Source organism: Bactrocera neohumeralis, chromosome 3, assembly GCF_024586455.1.
Source record: "Bactrocera neohumeralis isolate Rockhampton chromosome 3, APGP_CSIRO_Bneo_wtdbg2-racon-allhic-juicebox.fasta_v2, whole genome shotgun sequence".
Lineage (NCBI taxonomy): Eukaryota > Metazoa > Arthropoda > Insecta > Diptera > Tephritidae > Bactrocera > Bactrocera neohumeralis.
In genome coordinates, this window is record NC_065920.1 from 76,308,512 (window position 1) to 76,325,278 (window position 16,767).

Sequence of the window (16,767 nt, forward strand, 5' to 3'; positions counted from 1 at the left end):
TTTTCAGGGCATAGAGCTTTCGTGACTTCAAAGTGAAAGCTTTTCACAACTTGGGGTGAAAATTGGTATTGTGAAAACTTTTAAAAGCTTGATGTTCAACTTTTTAATATGAAAGCTTTTAAAAGCTTGAAGTCAAGCTTTTCGATATGCAAGTTTTTATAAGCTTGAAGTAAAGCTCTTTGATATGAAAGCATTTATAAGCTTGAAGTACAGCTTTTTAATATGAAAGCTTTTATAAGCTTGAAGTAAAGTTTTTTAATGTGAATGTGTTTTAATCTTTTGTCGATGAAAGCTTAACTTATTGTTTGCATATATTAAAAAGCTTTCGTCTGCACTCAAATTTATTAAAATGTCCGAACATATGTACATTTTCCAATAAATATTAATGCAGTTTTCCGTTTATTTCAAGTTATGCTGCCAGCTGTAGCTATTTGTTATGCGCGGTTTTTCAATGAAAATCCAATTTAAATGCCAACAAAGTTGCAATCACTTTTGCCAACCAACGCTCAACCTTTAATTGTATCAGCCAATTATTGATTACTGTTTGCTCACAAAACAACTGATTTCCCTGCTCCTGGTTTTTTGTTGTTGTTTTAATTTAATTTCTCTTTGTGCCTTCCTGTTAATTCTGGAAATTGCAATTTTTATTGCTACTTATTGTGTTTTGCTTGCCACGAGCTATTTACATAATGTGTTGTATATGTGTGTATATATGTATGTGTGTGTGAGCTCCTGTGCAGCGAATTGCAATTGTGCCACAATAAGCTGCACAATATTGTTTATTTTTTGCTTGTGTAGGTTTGCGTAAAAAAAGTGAAACATTTGCCGACCTACATATGTAGTTTTGCATGTATATACGCCCCATTTTGTTGCATTGACCGCACAGACAGTGCAATTGTGGCCGCCAGCATGCGTCAGCAAAAAATCAAACAGCTACAACAACAATAGTGGCAAAAGTCATGTGCCCTGCCGTTGTGTACATATGCAGCAGCAGCAGTTCAGCTAATGAACCACGTAGCAGCTGTGCCACCATGGCGTATGAGCGATGTGCCTGCCACTCAAGCAAAGCAAAGTGAAATGGTGCAGCATGTGAGCGCATAAAATGGCACAGAAACTAATAATAACGTTTGGACGGCGGTAAGAGGAGCTGCATTGGACGTCAGGTTAAAAGCCGGTCAGCTTATTTAGTAGAACAGACTTTTAATAATTAAAAAAAATTTTTTTTTTTTAATTTTTCTAAATCAATTTCCAACTGGCCTAGTTGAAAACTCCATACTTTTAGGCTTATATCTATTCTCATATATCCATACATATATATTTCTATAACTTTGCTAATAAATCTATGCCAGAGGGCCAATCAGTCCAACATTCATTCACACGTCATGAAGAAAATGAAAAGCTAGTTGAAGTAAAATGGAAAAAATTTCGATGTGTTAGATAACTAGGCCAACGAAAAATGAAGCTTCCATTTTAATGACCAGCTAAGCTGAATGCTGCCGCCAGCAATGCCTCGAAATGGAGCTCAAAGCAGTGGCAATTGCTTGTGAAGAGAAAAATGAAAGCATAATTGTTGTTGTGGCTGCAGAGTACATGAGATACCCAGGTATCTATTCAAAAATGAATTGACATATACATAAGGTAACTGCATTCTAAATATAACTGAAGTGCGCTAAAAATTGGCTCCGATTTCATAAGCACAATTCACAAAGGTTTCATAGACATTTTTACAAACATACATATAAATGTACATAGGAGTACATATGTATAAATCAACGTGGAAACAAGTGCCTTAACGGTATTAAGTACTCGATTATTGTCATGTTGGTATGTATGTGCAAACATATTCGTAAAATCCACTCAGCAAGCAATTTTTGTATTATTGAATCATATGTCAGTGATGACAATTCCATTACGTAACGGTTCAATGGCTTCGTGCGGTTGGCTGAGTTAATAATTACTTTGTTTGGCACACACCACATACTCGTCAAGCATACAAACTCAGCGCGACAGATTGTCCCAGGTTGTTAGCAAAAGTGCTGAAGGAAAAGTGCATTGAATTTGATTGGGATTGGAACCATTTTTTTGCTTTTTGCTAAATCTATTAAAAGCAAGAAGAACCGTTAACTTTAGCTGCAACGAAGTTATAAAATCCGACACAGGTGCATTTCTTATACCATTTAAGGCTATAAAAAGATGTTTTCCATGATTTTCATCGGCCAGTTTGTATGGCAGCTATATGCTATAGTTGTCCGATCCGAAAATTTTGTGCGGAGGTTGAAGCGCTGCTTTTGGTAACAAGCCCTGCCAAATTTCGTGAAGCAATCTTGTCAAATAAGAAAGTTTTCTATACAAAGTCTTGATTTGGATCGAATAGTTTGTATGTCAGCTATATGCTAGAGTCGTCCAATCTGAATAAAATGTTGGGAGATTATATGATTGTCTTGGGCAGTAATTCTAGCCAAATTTCCTGAAGTTATCTTGTCAAATAAGAAAGTTTCCGAATAGTTCACATATTTAGAGATAGACAGATAGACGGATATGTATTAATCGACTCAGCTCTCTTTAGGCTCTCCTGATTTATAGGGTACATAGTCTACTAATTGAAGCCGAAATCACATCAACATTAACATTTTCTAATATTATCCTCTGTGTCGTCGAAAAAAATTTAGGAAATAACGTAGAGCAAATTTGTGTCTAAATTTCTTTTTCGAAACAAATAAACACATATAATATGTTTGAATAATTCTAGATTATAAAATTTCTTTGAAAGTTTTAAGTGTTTAATATTTTTCAATTTGTCATCCGCATGTCTGATTTCGATATTTTTAGACTCGTATTTGTTGAAACCTTTAGGTACTTAGTACTATAATTCTACTTAAAAGGCTGACAGCTGTGATGATAGCAATTATAGCTAGTTTTGGTGTGTGACTTTGATAAGGAAAGCACCTAAAGGTAGGCAACGTTCGGTTTACACTTGAGATTCCTATTCATTTTAGTTAAGAAATGCGCCTAGGTGCCTAGGTATGGAATAACTTTGGTTATTATACGACAAAAAACATTGACAACAATTTTTTGTTAAATATACGCGCCCTAGATGGTAGCCTTCACCACTTCATTTTAAGTATTTAAAAACGTCAGAAGTATATAATATAATATAAAGAAATAAATAACATATTTTGAACCCTTCAATCCCATGTTCTGAATTCTTAAGAATATAAACTTCATGCTTATATTTTGAAGGCAATAAGTTGTTTTCCCTCTGCCTTTCCTTTTAGACTCTTTCACAATTTTACTCGCATCACAGCTCATTTTACACAACATAATTTGTTATTTGTAACTTTTCCCTGCTTTAATGTAAAATTGTATATTGTTGTTGTTTTATTTTTTGCCATAAAACTTAATAAAACTGCGCGCAATTAAAAATGGCAAAATAAAACTGCAAGCCATTGCAGCCGCTGAACCGGGGAATCGGATTGCTGAACTATGCACAACACTCGTGGAGGCAGTGAAGGGCAATGACCAGTAATTGGGGCAAGACTCCACAGAGTGGAGAGCGCAGCACTTGAATTAAAATACGAAAATTCCGCCGAATCCATGAGCACACACAGGCAGAGTGACACAAACACATATACACAATACATAGGTATCCGCATATGTGTGTTTGCATGTGTGAAAATGTAGGAAGTGGCCGAATTGCGTGCTTTTCAAACAGCGCGTAGCGGAACTTTCTGCTTGAACGCCTAATCGAATTTTGCGCTGGAATCAATATTTTCAGCTTTTTCAAAAAGGTCAAAAACAAAATGCAATTCATACCAAGTACTCACTATTTACTAAATATTGTGTATGTTGTTGTTTTGTGTTTAGTGTTTTGCTCTAAGCAATTATTTTTGGCAATTATGCCATAAGTTGTGGTTGCATGCAACGCCAACGGTGGCACAACAAACAATATTTTCTAAACACAATTACTTCCGGTGGCGCGCGGTGAAAAATCACCGTTACACACACACTCATGTCCATCTAGAGTTATAAATTTCGCACTTTCCGCCGCACATTTTGCCTCGGCTGTCGTCTGCAGTCTTTGCCAGCGTTTTGCTCCGGTCCGTTATTGTCTGTGCGCCTGGTTTGGGTAATGGCTTCGGTAATTGAATTTTGCAGTTGTGCAACGAACACTAAACTAAATTCAGCTGACAAAGCGGCAAGTTGGAACTACTATCTAACTATAGTTTAATGTACGTATGTATATATTGCGAACTATCTATCATATTTTGTTGTTGTGGAAGTGCATAATATTTTTGAGTATAGGTTTGGTTAATTTGGGTACAATTTTGGTTAGTTTTAACTCAAGCATTGATGGTTGGTGGTCATTAGATCAATTTGTTGTTTTTGTTACTTTTTTAGTTTATGAAATGTTCTGAGATTCGATCGTTGCTTGACAATAATCGCTACCAAGTTTCAGGTGTAAAATTTCAGATCGATATCTCAAAAACTGAGACTAGATCGCATATATAGGGACAGGCAGATAGTGTCACATGGCGAATCAGCTGGTCACGCAGATCTTTTATAATATATAGACTTTATATGGCCTCCGACGTTTCATTTTGGGATCAGGAAATCAGTAGAGTTTAAGATCGTTGAAGGTAAGCCTCATTCTGGACGACCTTTGATCTTTTCAATTGATGGAAATATTAAAAAAAAGTGAAGGATAAGGTGCTTGAAAAACGTCAGGCAAGTGTAGGGAGATGGCAAGAGAGCTCGACATCTATCACAAGTCTGATCGAATGTTTTTGGTGTATACATTGGGTATGAAACGCATTCTTGTTCGGCTGGTCTCGATAAAGCTAAATTTTTTTCAATTTTATCTGCCGATAAGATATGATTTTATGAGCTTGGTATGCAAACAAGTCAACAATCAACGGAATGGAGAAAAAAACGAGCAGAAACCAAAAACACCAAGCCAAAGCCGCTCAAAAATCAAGGTGCTCATTGTTTTTTTCGATATACGTCGTTTGCTGCATCACGAATTCATTCTGGAGGGATAGATCATCAATAAGAAGAAACTATTTGGCCGTATTGAAGCTTTTGCGTGAGAACATCTGTTGAAAATGCCCAGAATTGTGGAAGAACAATTCATGGGTTTTACTCGATGATAATGCACCATCGCATTGAGCCACGATTGTGACCGAATCTCGGGCCAAAAACGCAATGAATCGATCACACTATTTTAACCAAATTTGGCTCCGTGTGATTTTTTCTTGTTCCCCAAACTGAAATTGCCGCTCCGTGGAACCCATTTTCAATCGAGCGAAAAATTAAACCAAATTCACTGAAGGAGTTGAAGGCCAGTTCAAACAATCTTTTTCTTTATATATACCATAATGGTCGAAATTCGTCCAATATTTGGTGGCTTCAAACTGAAGAAAAAAATCAAATTATCAAAGTAACTTTCATAGGTGCAGTTCTTATATCATAGAAGGTTATACAAAAATATTTATCTGTATTTTGAGTTGTTTGTTTGTATCGCAAACATGTGATATACTGGTTCGATCTCAACAATTTTTACAGACATTTTAACGTTGTCTTGATTAACAATCCGATCGTTCAGCTGGTATGGCAGATATACAAGTTAGTGAAGGCCGCTTTATATAATTTCTTCGGATAGTATAGCAATGCCTCGGATATTAAATGTTTTCAAGCTCATCATGGAACGGTTTCAACTATCATTCCGATTGTCTTGTACTATTATTGGCTATATAAGACATCACACCTTTAGACAGTCACTGTGGTGTCGTGGGTAGATTTTCTCTTTATTATATCCGCGATCAAAACCAACTCAGATCAAACAACATCTCAAAATGAAAAAAAAATGAATATACAATGTATAAACCTTCAGAAAACTTTTTTGAACCTCCGCTTGCCACATAATGTCAAACCGAAGATAGAAATATGATCATTTTTAAAAGAAAGTTTGTCATATAAAAAGCGCATCAACACCAGAAATCATAGCCAAATTAGAGGATATAGCTTAGGAAGATCGTCGATTGACTGTGAGGCTGTAAACATCTCATTAGGCAGTGTGAGACATATTTAACGTGAATTTTTGGGTTTTAGAAAGCTGTGGGCACAATGGGTGCCGCATTCGCTAACAATGAAACAAAAACACATTCGAATGCGACTTTCTCAGCAACTTTTGGAGCGTTTTGAAAGGGATAAAGTGGATTTGGCGCGTCGATTCATCACTATGGAAGAGACTTGGGTCTATCACCATGATCCTAAATCTAAACAAGAGGCTAAAGAGTGGTGTGAAACTGGTTGCTCGGCTTCGAAAGAAGTTCGTGTCCGGAAATCGGTTAAGAAGATTATGGCATAATTTTTTTTGGAATGTGAGAGTAATTATGTTTGTGGATTACTTGCAAACTGGTAAAACAATTAATTCTGAATATCATTGCAACCTTTTGGACTAGTTGAAGAAAAAAATTCGTGAAAAAAGACCCGGTTTGCAGAAGAAAAAAATTCTTTTTCATCAGAACAATGCACCGTGTCGCAAGAGCATTTTGGCAATGGCTAAAATCCATGAACTAAAATTCAAACTGTTGGAGCATCCACCGTATTCACCAGACTTCCAGCGACTTCCATTTGTTTCCAGAACTCAAAAAATGTATGCATGACAAGCGTTTTTCATCAAATGAAGAGGTCATAACGGCTGTTGAAGAATATAATATTTTGCAGACCTTCCTAATTATAACTTCAGGGATGGGATCCACAGATCGGAGGATCGTTGGAGCAAGTGTAGTAATGTTCACGGAGATTATACCGAATAACGTGTATTTTGAATCATAAAATTGTGTTTTTCTTATCAAACGACAAAACTTATTGAACAACCTGGTAAGACGCTCACTATGCTAAGTATTTATAGCATAATCTAACTTCTAGAACGATTATATTATACTTTCTATATATCTATCTAATTGTTATTGCTAAGTGCGTTGGCACCACTAGTTCTCACTGCTGACTCATGCAGCTTCCCTATTTCGTTTTTTTGATCTGATCTAACTTCTTTTTAAACTTTCTACTTCAATTTTTTGTATGTCTGTCAACTAATAAAACTTTTTTATGGATTAATATTTAACTAAAACAGTTAGTTCATGCATAATAATGAAAGTAAATCAACAACTAAAATGTTAATGAATTACAACAACAAGAAAGTTAAAGCAAACAAAGGACAGCAACGAATTTTTGAAATTAGTAAAACAAAACTTTGCATTAACGAACATAAAATGCAGTAAATTATAGCAAAATCCGCTTACCTCTTCAACTAAAAACGGCTTATTTACAAATTTCATCTCTTCTCCTCACACTTTTCTCCTCTTCATTTAAGCAAACAATCAATTAAATGAATCAACTCAAAATCATAATTTACAAGTAGCTAAATGAGAAATGCAACAACAATAATAATATTGTATAATAATCATGAGCTATAAAAAGTTGTGGTGCTTGGTTGGTTGTCAGTTGGTTGGTGTTGTTGGTGGTGATTCCAGGTTTTTGCGTTTTCGAACACTACGACATATACTTTTGTGAGTGCTAAATTGTTGTTGTTGCCGTTTACGAAGTTTAGGTGAAACAAATAAAAGTCTGTGTGCACACAAAAATTTCTAGAACCAATATACAAGAGTGGCGGGGGCGCACTAAACAACACTAAATACATAGAAAACCTTGGTGTACGTCTAATGGATGAATATGGTGCTACACACACACACACACATATATATGACATTTAACGCTAGCTGCCACAACACTACTGTCAATTTCGCTACGCTTGTGTGCTTTTGTTTTGTTTTTGTGGCTGTGTGTGTGTGCGACATAACAGCGAACGTCGTTGTTGTTGTTGTGCTTTCTTCTGAACTCTCTAGAGCTTTGCGCCTACCTCGAATTGGGACTCGCCGATCTGCTGCGCTGTTGTTGTTGCTGCTGCTGCGTCTGATCATTCACATAGTGCACAATCGCCGAGGTGACCTCCTTGATGGAGCTCTGTATTTCCGGTGTGACCGGTTGCAGCTTGCCATTATCACCGTTCGCGGTGACGCCGGCGGTCCTTTGTGTGGGCGATGTGCGTTGTTGTTGCGCGAGTAACGACGAGGCCAAGCTGTGAGGTAAACGGAGAACACACATTAAATCCAAATGATAATGAGAGCAAATAGAGAGGGTGCTTACCGTTCATGTGGGGTGCGCTGTGACAGCTTCTCCTGACTGCGCCAACCCAAATATGGCTGCCGGTAGGAACTTCTTATCACACTACTTTGTCCGCTAGCCACCGATATGAAACTGGAGTTGATCGGGCCGCCACGTGTGAAGGAGCCACGTTGCGAAACGCTCGGCGATGTTTGTGATGAATTCAAATGCGATGTGGACCAGCGCGAGAACGCGCCTGCACCACCGCCGCCGCCGCCAGCCGCGCTATAAACGCTTGTGCCGGCGGTGCCATGCTGTTGCGCCGCCTGTCCGCCGTGATGACTATGCGCCGAGGGGCTGAGCAGTAGTGGACTGCGATCAGACCGTTGTGAGCCCAATGAACTGAGCGATGTGGTCTTCGAGTTGAGTCCCGCCCAACGGCCGGATTCTGTGGTGCGTTTACGTGTGAAATTGCCCGGTTTGTAGGCGGTCGTATTGCCCTCCGGCGAGCGTGATGTATTCTGATTGTATTGTCGGAACCAGTCTGGTATGTTGAGGCGCTGCAGTGAAGCCTGCACACGCAGCTGGTGTTCGCTCAAGGCGGCCGGATTGTGATCGTGCGATTTCTGTAGCTCATTTTCGGGTGGCTGTAAGTGGAGAGAATACGAACGTTAGTTTGTTTGGTAAGACATAATAATTAGAAGATCAAGAAATGGATTTTTTTTTAATTTTCAAGAAATATGTGTCTACTTATATGGCAGTATGTGTTTGTATCTCTACTGAAGTCTTCTTCTACTCAATATAAGCCTGAATGTAGGCAACAGTTTTAGCGATGTCGCAAACCTAATAATAAGCCTTTCAAAGAATAATAAAACTAAAAGTTGAAGAAATTTTTTCTTAAAACCAAAATACCAAACCCTACGAACCCGATCTCACAAAAAAATAAATAAAATTTCTTTTAGAGGAATTAAAATTTATTAAAAGATAAATAATGTAATAAATAAACAAGATTTCGAAACAATAATAATTAATGTGGAACTAGATTTGCAATCTGGAAGGAAGTTCTCGTCGATGTATGTGATCCTCTAAGTGCACAAGGCTTAGGCCACGCTCAACTCCTTATTGGACTTGATCAATTCCTCTTGTTGTTTCTGCTGCTGGTCCAACAGTGCGTCCAATACCTTGTTCATATGTTTGTCGCAGCTGGCCAAGCACATATCGGCGTAGCGTGTGAGGAAGAACATGAAGCTCTCCAGTTGTTTCATGCTGCAAGCCTTAAAATCAGTTTCGCGTCCAATATTATCGATAGCATGGATCATGGTGCGCAATTTATGCATGTAGAGCGGCGACTCCTTCGAGTGCGGTATGACAGCACCGGCGATGCTCGAGTGATTAGAATAGGTCCTCATGCGTTTTTCCAAAGCCGTCAATTTGAGCCTCTGATGCTGTAGTTTCTGCAACATTTCCGGTATGGATTGTTTATGATTCGAGTCTAGTGATTTGTTCAGAGCTTTCTTTTGATCTTCTTCAAAGAGCTTATCCAGCGTATCAAAGTCGAATTTCATATCGAAGACGTTTTCGCATTTTGTCTCATTGCTTTTGCGTGGCAATATTAGGTCGGAACTATCTACCGAGGCCACATCGTAGTAATTGGTGCCGGTAGGCGATTCAGTGAGATAACGCAATTCACTGTCATCATAGTCGGAACCCACGACTGAACAATCCAAATCCGATGTTTTTATAGAGCTGGCATTCGAGTTAGCAGAATTGTAGACCGAACTTGGCCAAGCGGTACGACCACGTCCCTCCAAACCATTGTTGGTACCTTGTAGACCCACAAGCATGCTGTAGCTGCTTTCCATTGAAAACTTGGCACAGGAGTCCAAGCTTTCAGGTACTCGCGAGAACTCATGGTCATCGACACCGAAACGTAACTGTGTCTTTTCGTTAATAGTTTCCTTTATGAAAGTGAACATGCGTTCGATCTTCTCTGGTGCCAAATATTTGCCGTTGAATGGTACAGCCAGATCGCCAGTGGAGAACCAATAGTGTGAGCAGCCATTAATAGTCGGTAGACGATTCGATATGTCGGCTTTGTCATCCGACTTTTGTGGTGAGAATTTGTAATCATCGATGCCAAAGTGTAAATCGCTTGTCTCGCTACTCTTCTGGCTGAATATGTCATATAATAAGCGTAGACGGTCCGGTGGATTGTAGAAGACATCCATGTTAATGGTGAAGTCATCAGCGCGTATCCAAAACTTGGATGTTCTCTCTTGCTGTTCGTTGTTGTGACTAACATTCAAATTGAACGAGTTACCAAAGAAGCTGGTCTCCATGGAGGTGGCCGATTGAGGCGTTTGCGTTTGCGAACGATCAACATGCTCCAGCGGACGGTCCTCACAAATCACTTGCATAGCTACGGAGTTTCGACGTGAGTCCTCCACCGGATTCAGCGAGCGACGACGTGCAGCAGTTAGTGTGCTGATAGGACTTAAGGACTGTTGTTGTAGTTGGCGTGCTGCATTGTTGTTGAATGCCAGATGTGACTGGTTGGTTGTCATGCCCCGCACCGGTGTCGAAGAAAAGTTGGAGCGATTCTGTTGCAGTGTTTTCTCCAGCTCAGGTGTGAGTTTGATGAAAAGTGGCGCAGAGCCCTTACTTCTGCGTGGTTTCGGCACAGGTGCGGAACGACGTACCGGACTCTCCATGCCATTTGAGCCAGTCTCGAAGCCGAGATCGACAAAACTGTCGATAAGCTTCTGGAGAGTGTCCTCCGGTTGTGTTATATCCAAAGCTGACTTGTTATTGACAGCACTTTTTGCGTCTATATTCTTTTCCGGCAATTCCGGCTGTTGCTTTTCCTGCTGCGTCTTCAATGATGGTGATGACAAATTCAACTGGCGTATGCTATGTTTGCGTCTAATCTCGGGATCGCTTTCTGTTAAAGGTGAAGGATCACTTTCTGTGTGTGCCGAAGGTGTGGACATAGCTGTGAGTGTATAGGCGGACCTTATCTTTTGTGGGGTATTCAAATTATTCATGATGGTTTCGTCGTTGATAGTTTTATTTTCTTGTTGCTCCTTATTTAGCGCCTCTTGTGCTGCAACTGCCATTTCATTGATCTGATTTTTGGTCGGTTTATCTTCTGTTTGCTTGGGTGGCTGCATTACGTTGACGTAGACAACTTCCTCCTCTTCCTCCTCCTCTATTTTCTCAGGCGCTTTAGCGTGATCGCTCTCAGAGTCGGTAGATGACGGTATGGGACGACTCTCAATAATGCAGTTCTCTTTCTTCCAGGTGAGTGTGCGGCGCAGCTTCTTCTTGCGTGCTGGTTTGATGGGTTTGGCAAATTCAAATTCGGCTGTTTTGTTGGCATAGGCCGTTGGTGCGGTTTGTTCTGGTTGTGACTCATCGCTTGTAATCTGTGGAGTTTGAAAATCACCAGTTAATAAAAATGAAACATTTTCGTTTTGGGTTTTTGTCGTACAAACCTTTGGTAAGCTAGAGAGTCCCGATTCACTTTCCGCTTCCGATTGCTTATCTGAAGATGTCAATGAAGAGAAGTCTTGCTCGTTGCTTTGCTCGGAGTTAAGGTTCTTAGTCGAGGGATCTGCCTTGGGTGGTTGTGGCGCCTGACGTTTCACCTTTCTCTGGTTTTTTCGATTTGCGGTTTCAGCGTGAATTTCATCGCTGGAAGTGCCTGTCTTGCTGTTGCTGTTGCTGTGTGACAGTTCAACTTCGATGATACTTTTATCGATGACTTGCTGTTCTCTGGTTTCTTTAATTATTTTCAAAGCCTTTTCAGTTTTCTTTGAAAGATAGCTATCACGTCTCATCACACGTGCTTCAACGCTTTCCAACTTAGCTTTGGCCTTTTCCAACAACACATGTACTTTAGATTTGGATTTAGTCGAACTTTTCGATGTATTGACTTCATCGCCATTTGCGCACAAAGAATCCTCGCTGTTTTCTACAGTTGTAATGTCGAAGGTAACGCCATTCTTCTCCATGATCCAGTTGTAGAACAACCGCTCCATGTGCGCATTTTGAAAGATGGCTTTGGGTTGTAAGCGTTCGGCTCTAGTGCGACGTATTTTCTTCGGTGGCCCGTAAGCTTCGAAGGAGACTGAGGCGCGCATCGATTCGTTATTACGTTTCGATGAACGCTCTATCTTGCGCATATCATGGATGAATTGCAGTTCACGTGTTTTACGTGGCAGTATGCGTGGCACCTCACGCTTAGGCGCCAGCTTGTCAGGGCTTGGCTTGAGCACGACAGTAAGCGTGCTGACATGTAATTCCTCAGTCTCGACTTCCTCGTTGTCCACTTCGCACTCGGTTTGCTTAGCATCGTTTGGCTCTTCATCTTCTTGCTCTTGCAAAGATTGTAATGCAGCTGCGATCGCTGGCGGTGGTGGTGATATCGAAATGCGTCTGTTGACTGCCTCATATTCAGGTGTCTTTTGTAGTTCGGCCAGTCTTTTCAAAGCCCATGTAGATATCTTTGGTTTGGACAAATTGAATTTGGTCTCCAATTCACGTGCCAGCTCCTTAACTTTCGGTGGCTTCTGCTCACGTTCGCTGCGCTCCAACTCCTGCTGTACCGTAGCTTCCACGAGGCGTGCGTGCACGCTGAACTGCGGATGCTGTTTGGCCATATCCTCAATGAATTTGTTATATAGCAAAGCTTTATCCTTCACAGAGAGTTTGCGGAATACATCTTCGGCGACTAGGCAAGCACTCTCGCTGTCGCTCAATGGCTTGTCGGTGTTGGTTTGGCCGGGTTTGCGCTTGAAACGTGGACTGGGCACTGGACTAGGCAAACCAGTGCGGAAAGATGGCCAACGGCGGACCTTGTTGGTAGGTTTCAGTATACCCAGTTTCTTAGGCGGATTTACTTGCTGTGTGACATTCATTTGGTTATACCCCTTCTTTTCATTGGTATCCCGACGCATCAATTGATGAATTTTGTTATTAAACATATGCGCCATTTGCTTAACCTTCGATTTGCGTGTAGGTTTTGGCGATTTTGGGCGTAAGGTCGGCGATGGTACTGTTGGCATCGACCGAAGTAATTCCTTCACTTTTGGCGCCTTCTCTTGTGTTTTTCGGTTTGGTTCGTTTACACTGTTTTGTTCGTATTTTTTGCGCAATTGCTGTATGCTGCTCGTCTGCGGTGTTGGTTCTGCAGGCTGCTTACATATTGTGGGCGAGGCGTGCTCTTTGTACGGTGGTGGCGGCGAACCCATAGACTTGGACATTTGAGTTTGGAAATTTGCCACAGCTGCGGCAACAGTGCCGTAGCTGGGCAATTTGTTGGGCGTATCACAACGAGATGGACCGGAATCCACATTTACGTCTTCATCGAAGTAACCCATACAATCGTTTATGCTTAGTGACACGTCCAGATCGGTTACTTGTCGTGGACCCGTCGAATTCTGATAATCTTGCGCCGTATAATAACGGTCGTCCTCTAATGAGCACTCGTAGATCTCCTCGTAAGTCAACGTAGCCTCCAGCGGTGTTGGATGACTCAATCGACGATTTATTTGACGTAACCGCTCCTGACGTTCGATATCTCTCGATATGGAGAGGCAATTTTGCAAATTTTCACTATTAAACGACGAAGTATTCAATAAAAGCGGTTGTTGCGAGGAATCCGCGTTTCCGTCACTATTAATTCGTGTTGAGTTGAGCAACATATTGTTCGTTTCTATTATTTTTTCGATTTTATCTAATTCACGTTGATAAATAAGCACTTCATAAGCGTGATCGCCTTCGACGATTTCTTCGTTCATACTGAACTACCAGGAAGCTGCGCATGCGTTTTATATCCTTGGCGACAAAATACTGATATATATCCGCGAAAGAAGATCACTCGATTTGGCAAGCGCCAATAATGCAAATGCGCGCGAAAAAGACAACAAGTCATCCGCGTACACGAAAACGAACCGTATTCGCGATTTCGGCGATCCTCAGCGCATATCCCAAGATGGCTTAGGGCAAAACGGCGATTATTGTCTGGCTAACGACTTAATCCGCGCACTCACACACACGCAACTGCGCGTCGGCTACCTGTCGTGCTCTGCACCGTTGTTAAGCCGACAGGCGACAAAGCAGCGGAGGCGTGGCAGCAGCGTACAGCCTTCCTACACCTGCTACCCGCGCGGAGTTGTTGCAGCGCAAACCAAGAACAATGCGCTTTCCAGGAATTTTGCTACATTTTCGCCTATGGAAATTTTGCATTCGCACATATTTTCGCGCTCGCTGTATTTGCATAACCTTGAACATGTCTGTATGCGGAATGCAATTAATGGAAATTCTTGCACAAAATGCTAAGCGTTTTTGTAATATTTCTCATCAATACAGTTCTTGCCGCTTTTTGATCCTTTTGTGCTAAAAACAGGTTTCGATACCCTTTTGAGCGCAACACCCAGCAAAGTTTCTATATTTTGTCCTTCATTGCAATTCAATAATCATCATGTTCGTTCATAATTATGGAAATGTTTAGTTGTGTATTTATGCAAAATAAAGAAACAGTGTAAAAGAATCTGTGACACATTATATTGTTTGACCCATGGTAAGATTTCCCAGTAGTGATATTCCGAAAGATTTGTCTTTTCTAGTATATTTATTATAGCATAAATTCCTCAGTTTCTGCAGTATTTATTATTTTTTACTGCCACTGCCCATTTGGTATGTAGTTTAGGCCATTACAGGTATTTAATCGCTTTCGAATGAAAGTGAATGTAAATTCTATGGAAAAGTATAACTCATTATACGAATATATGCACATATATCCAGTCCAGCTAATATATCGTCATAATTTAAGGTCTCTTTGACATTTGCATTAAAAACAATATTTAATATATGATTTATTTTCACCATTTCGAAAAGGTGGAGCACTATAAACGACCCTTAGAGCTAACTCCTCGTAGATACAAATAAATGTTGGTTTTTCAATCACTCAACCTCACCTAATTTGCAAACACTTTCAGCTCTTTAACAGCTTCGTAGAAATATCTTTGGCTAAGTGTCCTTTAACTTTCAGTTTAAGAGGTCGTGTCGTGTAACGATTTAAAAACGTCGGTTTTTTTTTGCAAAAAACCAATCTAGAGCATTCACAGCAAGTACTGGTAGAGTATTTTTCGGAAATTGGTTATAGTTGGAAAGTTACAGAAGTGAGAAAGTAAGTTCTTTAGAGCGCGTGGCCTTCACACCGGAATTTTGAAATATGCTTTTCTCCAAACTATATTTTTCAAACTGGCGTTTACAATTTCTCAAAAACAGTCAGCTTTGGAATTTTAGTGGTAGATTCATCACACATGTAGCTATTGCCCGAACTAGGATTTTTAAAAATATGTAACTGTTTCTTTTTTCACAAAAAGTAGTTGCAAAGAATCATGAAATGTTGGGTTTTAATGCTTAAAAGTCTTCAAAAAATGTTATTTATTTATTTAAAAAACTTAATTTAATGAAATATTTAGTTTCGGGGTTAGCCATCTACCTACAGATAAAAACAAAATTTGCTTTTTGATTTTAGGAGCGCTAATTCTCTCATAAACTCGACTCAAAATTAGTAAAAATTTGAAAGCTCTTTGTTTTTCTATTTCAAATATGGTTTTCACAAGTCTCATAAAGTTATAAGTTATAACGATTCGAAAACATAGCATTGAGAATTGTAAATGTATAAAACCCATTTTTTTTATGAAATCCAACAACAATTCTTTAAAACAAGTGTAAAAATTTATAATTTTACGACTTTACGATGCTTTACAACAGGTTGTGAGTACCCCAAATATAAAAATTTCTAAACAAAAAACCTTAAAAAATGGTTGTCACACGGCATGACTCTCTGAAATAGTACTTGAAGAATTTTCGTAAAATATATTAAGCTTTGAATTTTAATAAAATTTTTTAAAATCTTGTCAAAGTTCAATTCAGAAATTGGTTCGGTATTGTTGAGAAGCTATTTTATTCTGATTTAATGCTTCTCTGCAGTCGTCTGATCAAATCCTTAATACTGGATACCCCTTTCATGTATCATTACATGATTACTTTCAAGTATTGGTCTTGCAAAAATAGTAGAACCAGCTTCGTACGAATTACAATCGCTTTCCCCGTTGGGTATTTCTCTATGACACACATCCTTATAATGAAGTTCAATTTAGTATATGTCATTTAGAGCAATCAACAAGTTCTTGTTGCTGTACTTTGCTTTGTTCCCCAACAATAATTTTGCCATGAGTCAAAGCCCATTTATCTGCCCATACATACATATATACAAGTACATTTGTACTTTGTATTCACAAATTTCTAAAGGATATTTAGCTGAATTACTGTCCTCATGTGAGTTGGATTGTGCGAAATGCTAGCAAATCCCAGTGCAATAAAAGGTAGCCATAAAAGCTCATGAATTTGATTGATGGGTCTTTAACTACTACATATGTAATTGCCGATGAATATAGTTTTTAGAGCACATTGGAAGTGTGCCAACACTTTCTTATATTATATACTGGCAGATAATCGAGTTTTATGAGCATACTTGAGGCATCTTACTCAGTTATTTGCATGAAAGAAGTGCGAATATAGATAATT

General features: G+C 39.5%; 2 protein-coding genes across 13 annotated transcripts in view; both read right to left on the reverse strand.

Moving 5' to 3' along the window:
• The window catches only part of LOC126752139 (serine-rich adhesin for platelets), a 226,881-nt gene that overhangs the window by 25,896 nt on the left and 184,218 nt on the right, over nt 1-16,767 (reverse strand). For all 12 annotated transcript variants that reach the window (XM_050462719.1, XM_050462720.1, XM_050462722.1 and 9 more), the window contains 2 exons: nt 8,209-8,813; nt 7,922-8,140 (listed from right to left, as the gene is read on the reverse strand). In XM_050462719.1, the coding sequence (XP_050318676.1) occupies nt 7,922-8,140; nt 8,209-8,813 (824 nt within the window). The remainder of the gene's footprint in view (nt 1-7,921; nt 8,141-8,208; nt 8,814-16,767) is intronic.
• LOC126752141 (uncharacterized) lies at nt 9,224-13,967 on the reverse strand. The gene is made up of 2 exons (XM_050462732.1): nt 11,661-13,967; nt 9,224-11,591 (listed from the first exon to the last, which is right to left on the reverse strand). The coding sequence occupies exons 1-2, from the start codon at nt 13,965-13,967 to the stop codon at nt 9,267-9,269; spliced, it is 4,632 nt and encodes a 1,543-aa protein (XP_050318689.1). The 3' UTR covers nt 9,224-9,266.

Excerpts from the sequence above, each read along its gene's own strand:
- LOC126752141 (XM_050462732.1), bottom strand. The coding sequence starts at position 13,967 with ATGAACGAAGAAATCGTCGAAGGCGATCACGCTTATGAAGTGCTTATT. Across the intron at positions 11,592-11,660 it reads GACTCTCTAGCTTACCAAAG|ATTACAAGCGATGAGTCACA; the intron begins GTTTGTACGACA and ends CAAACTCCACAG.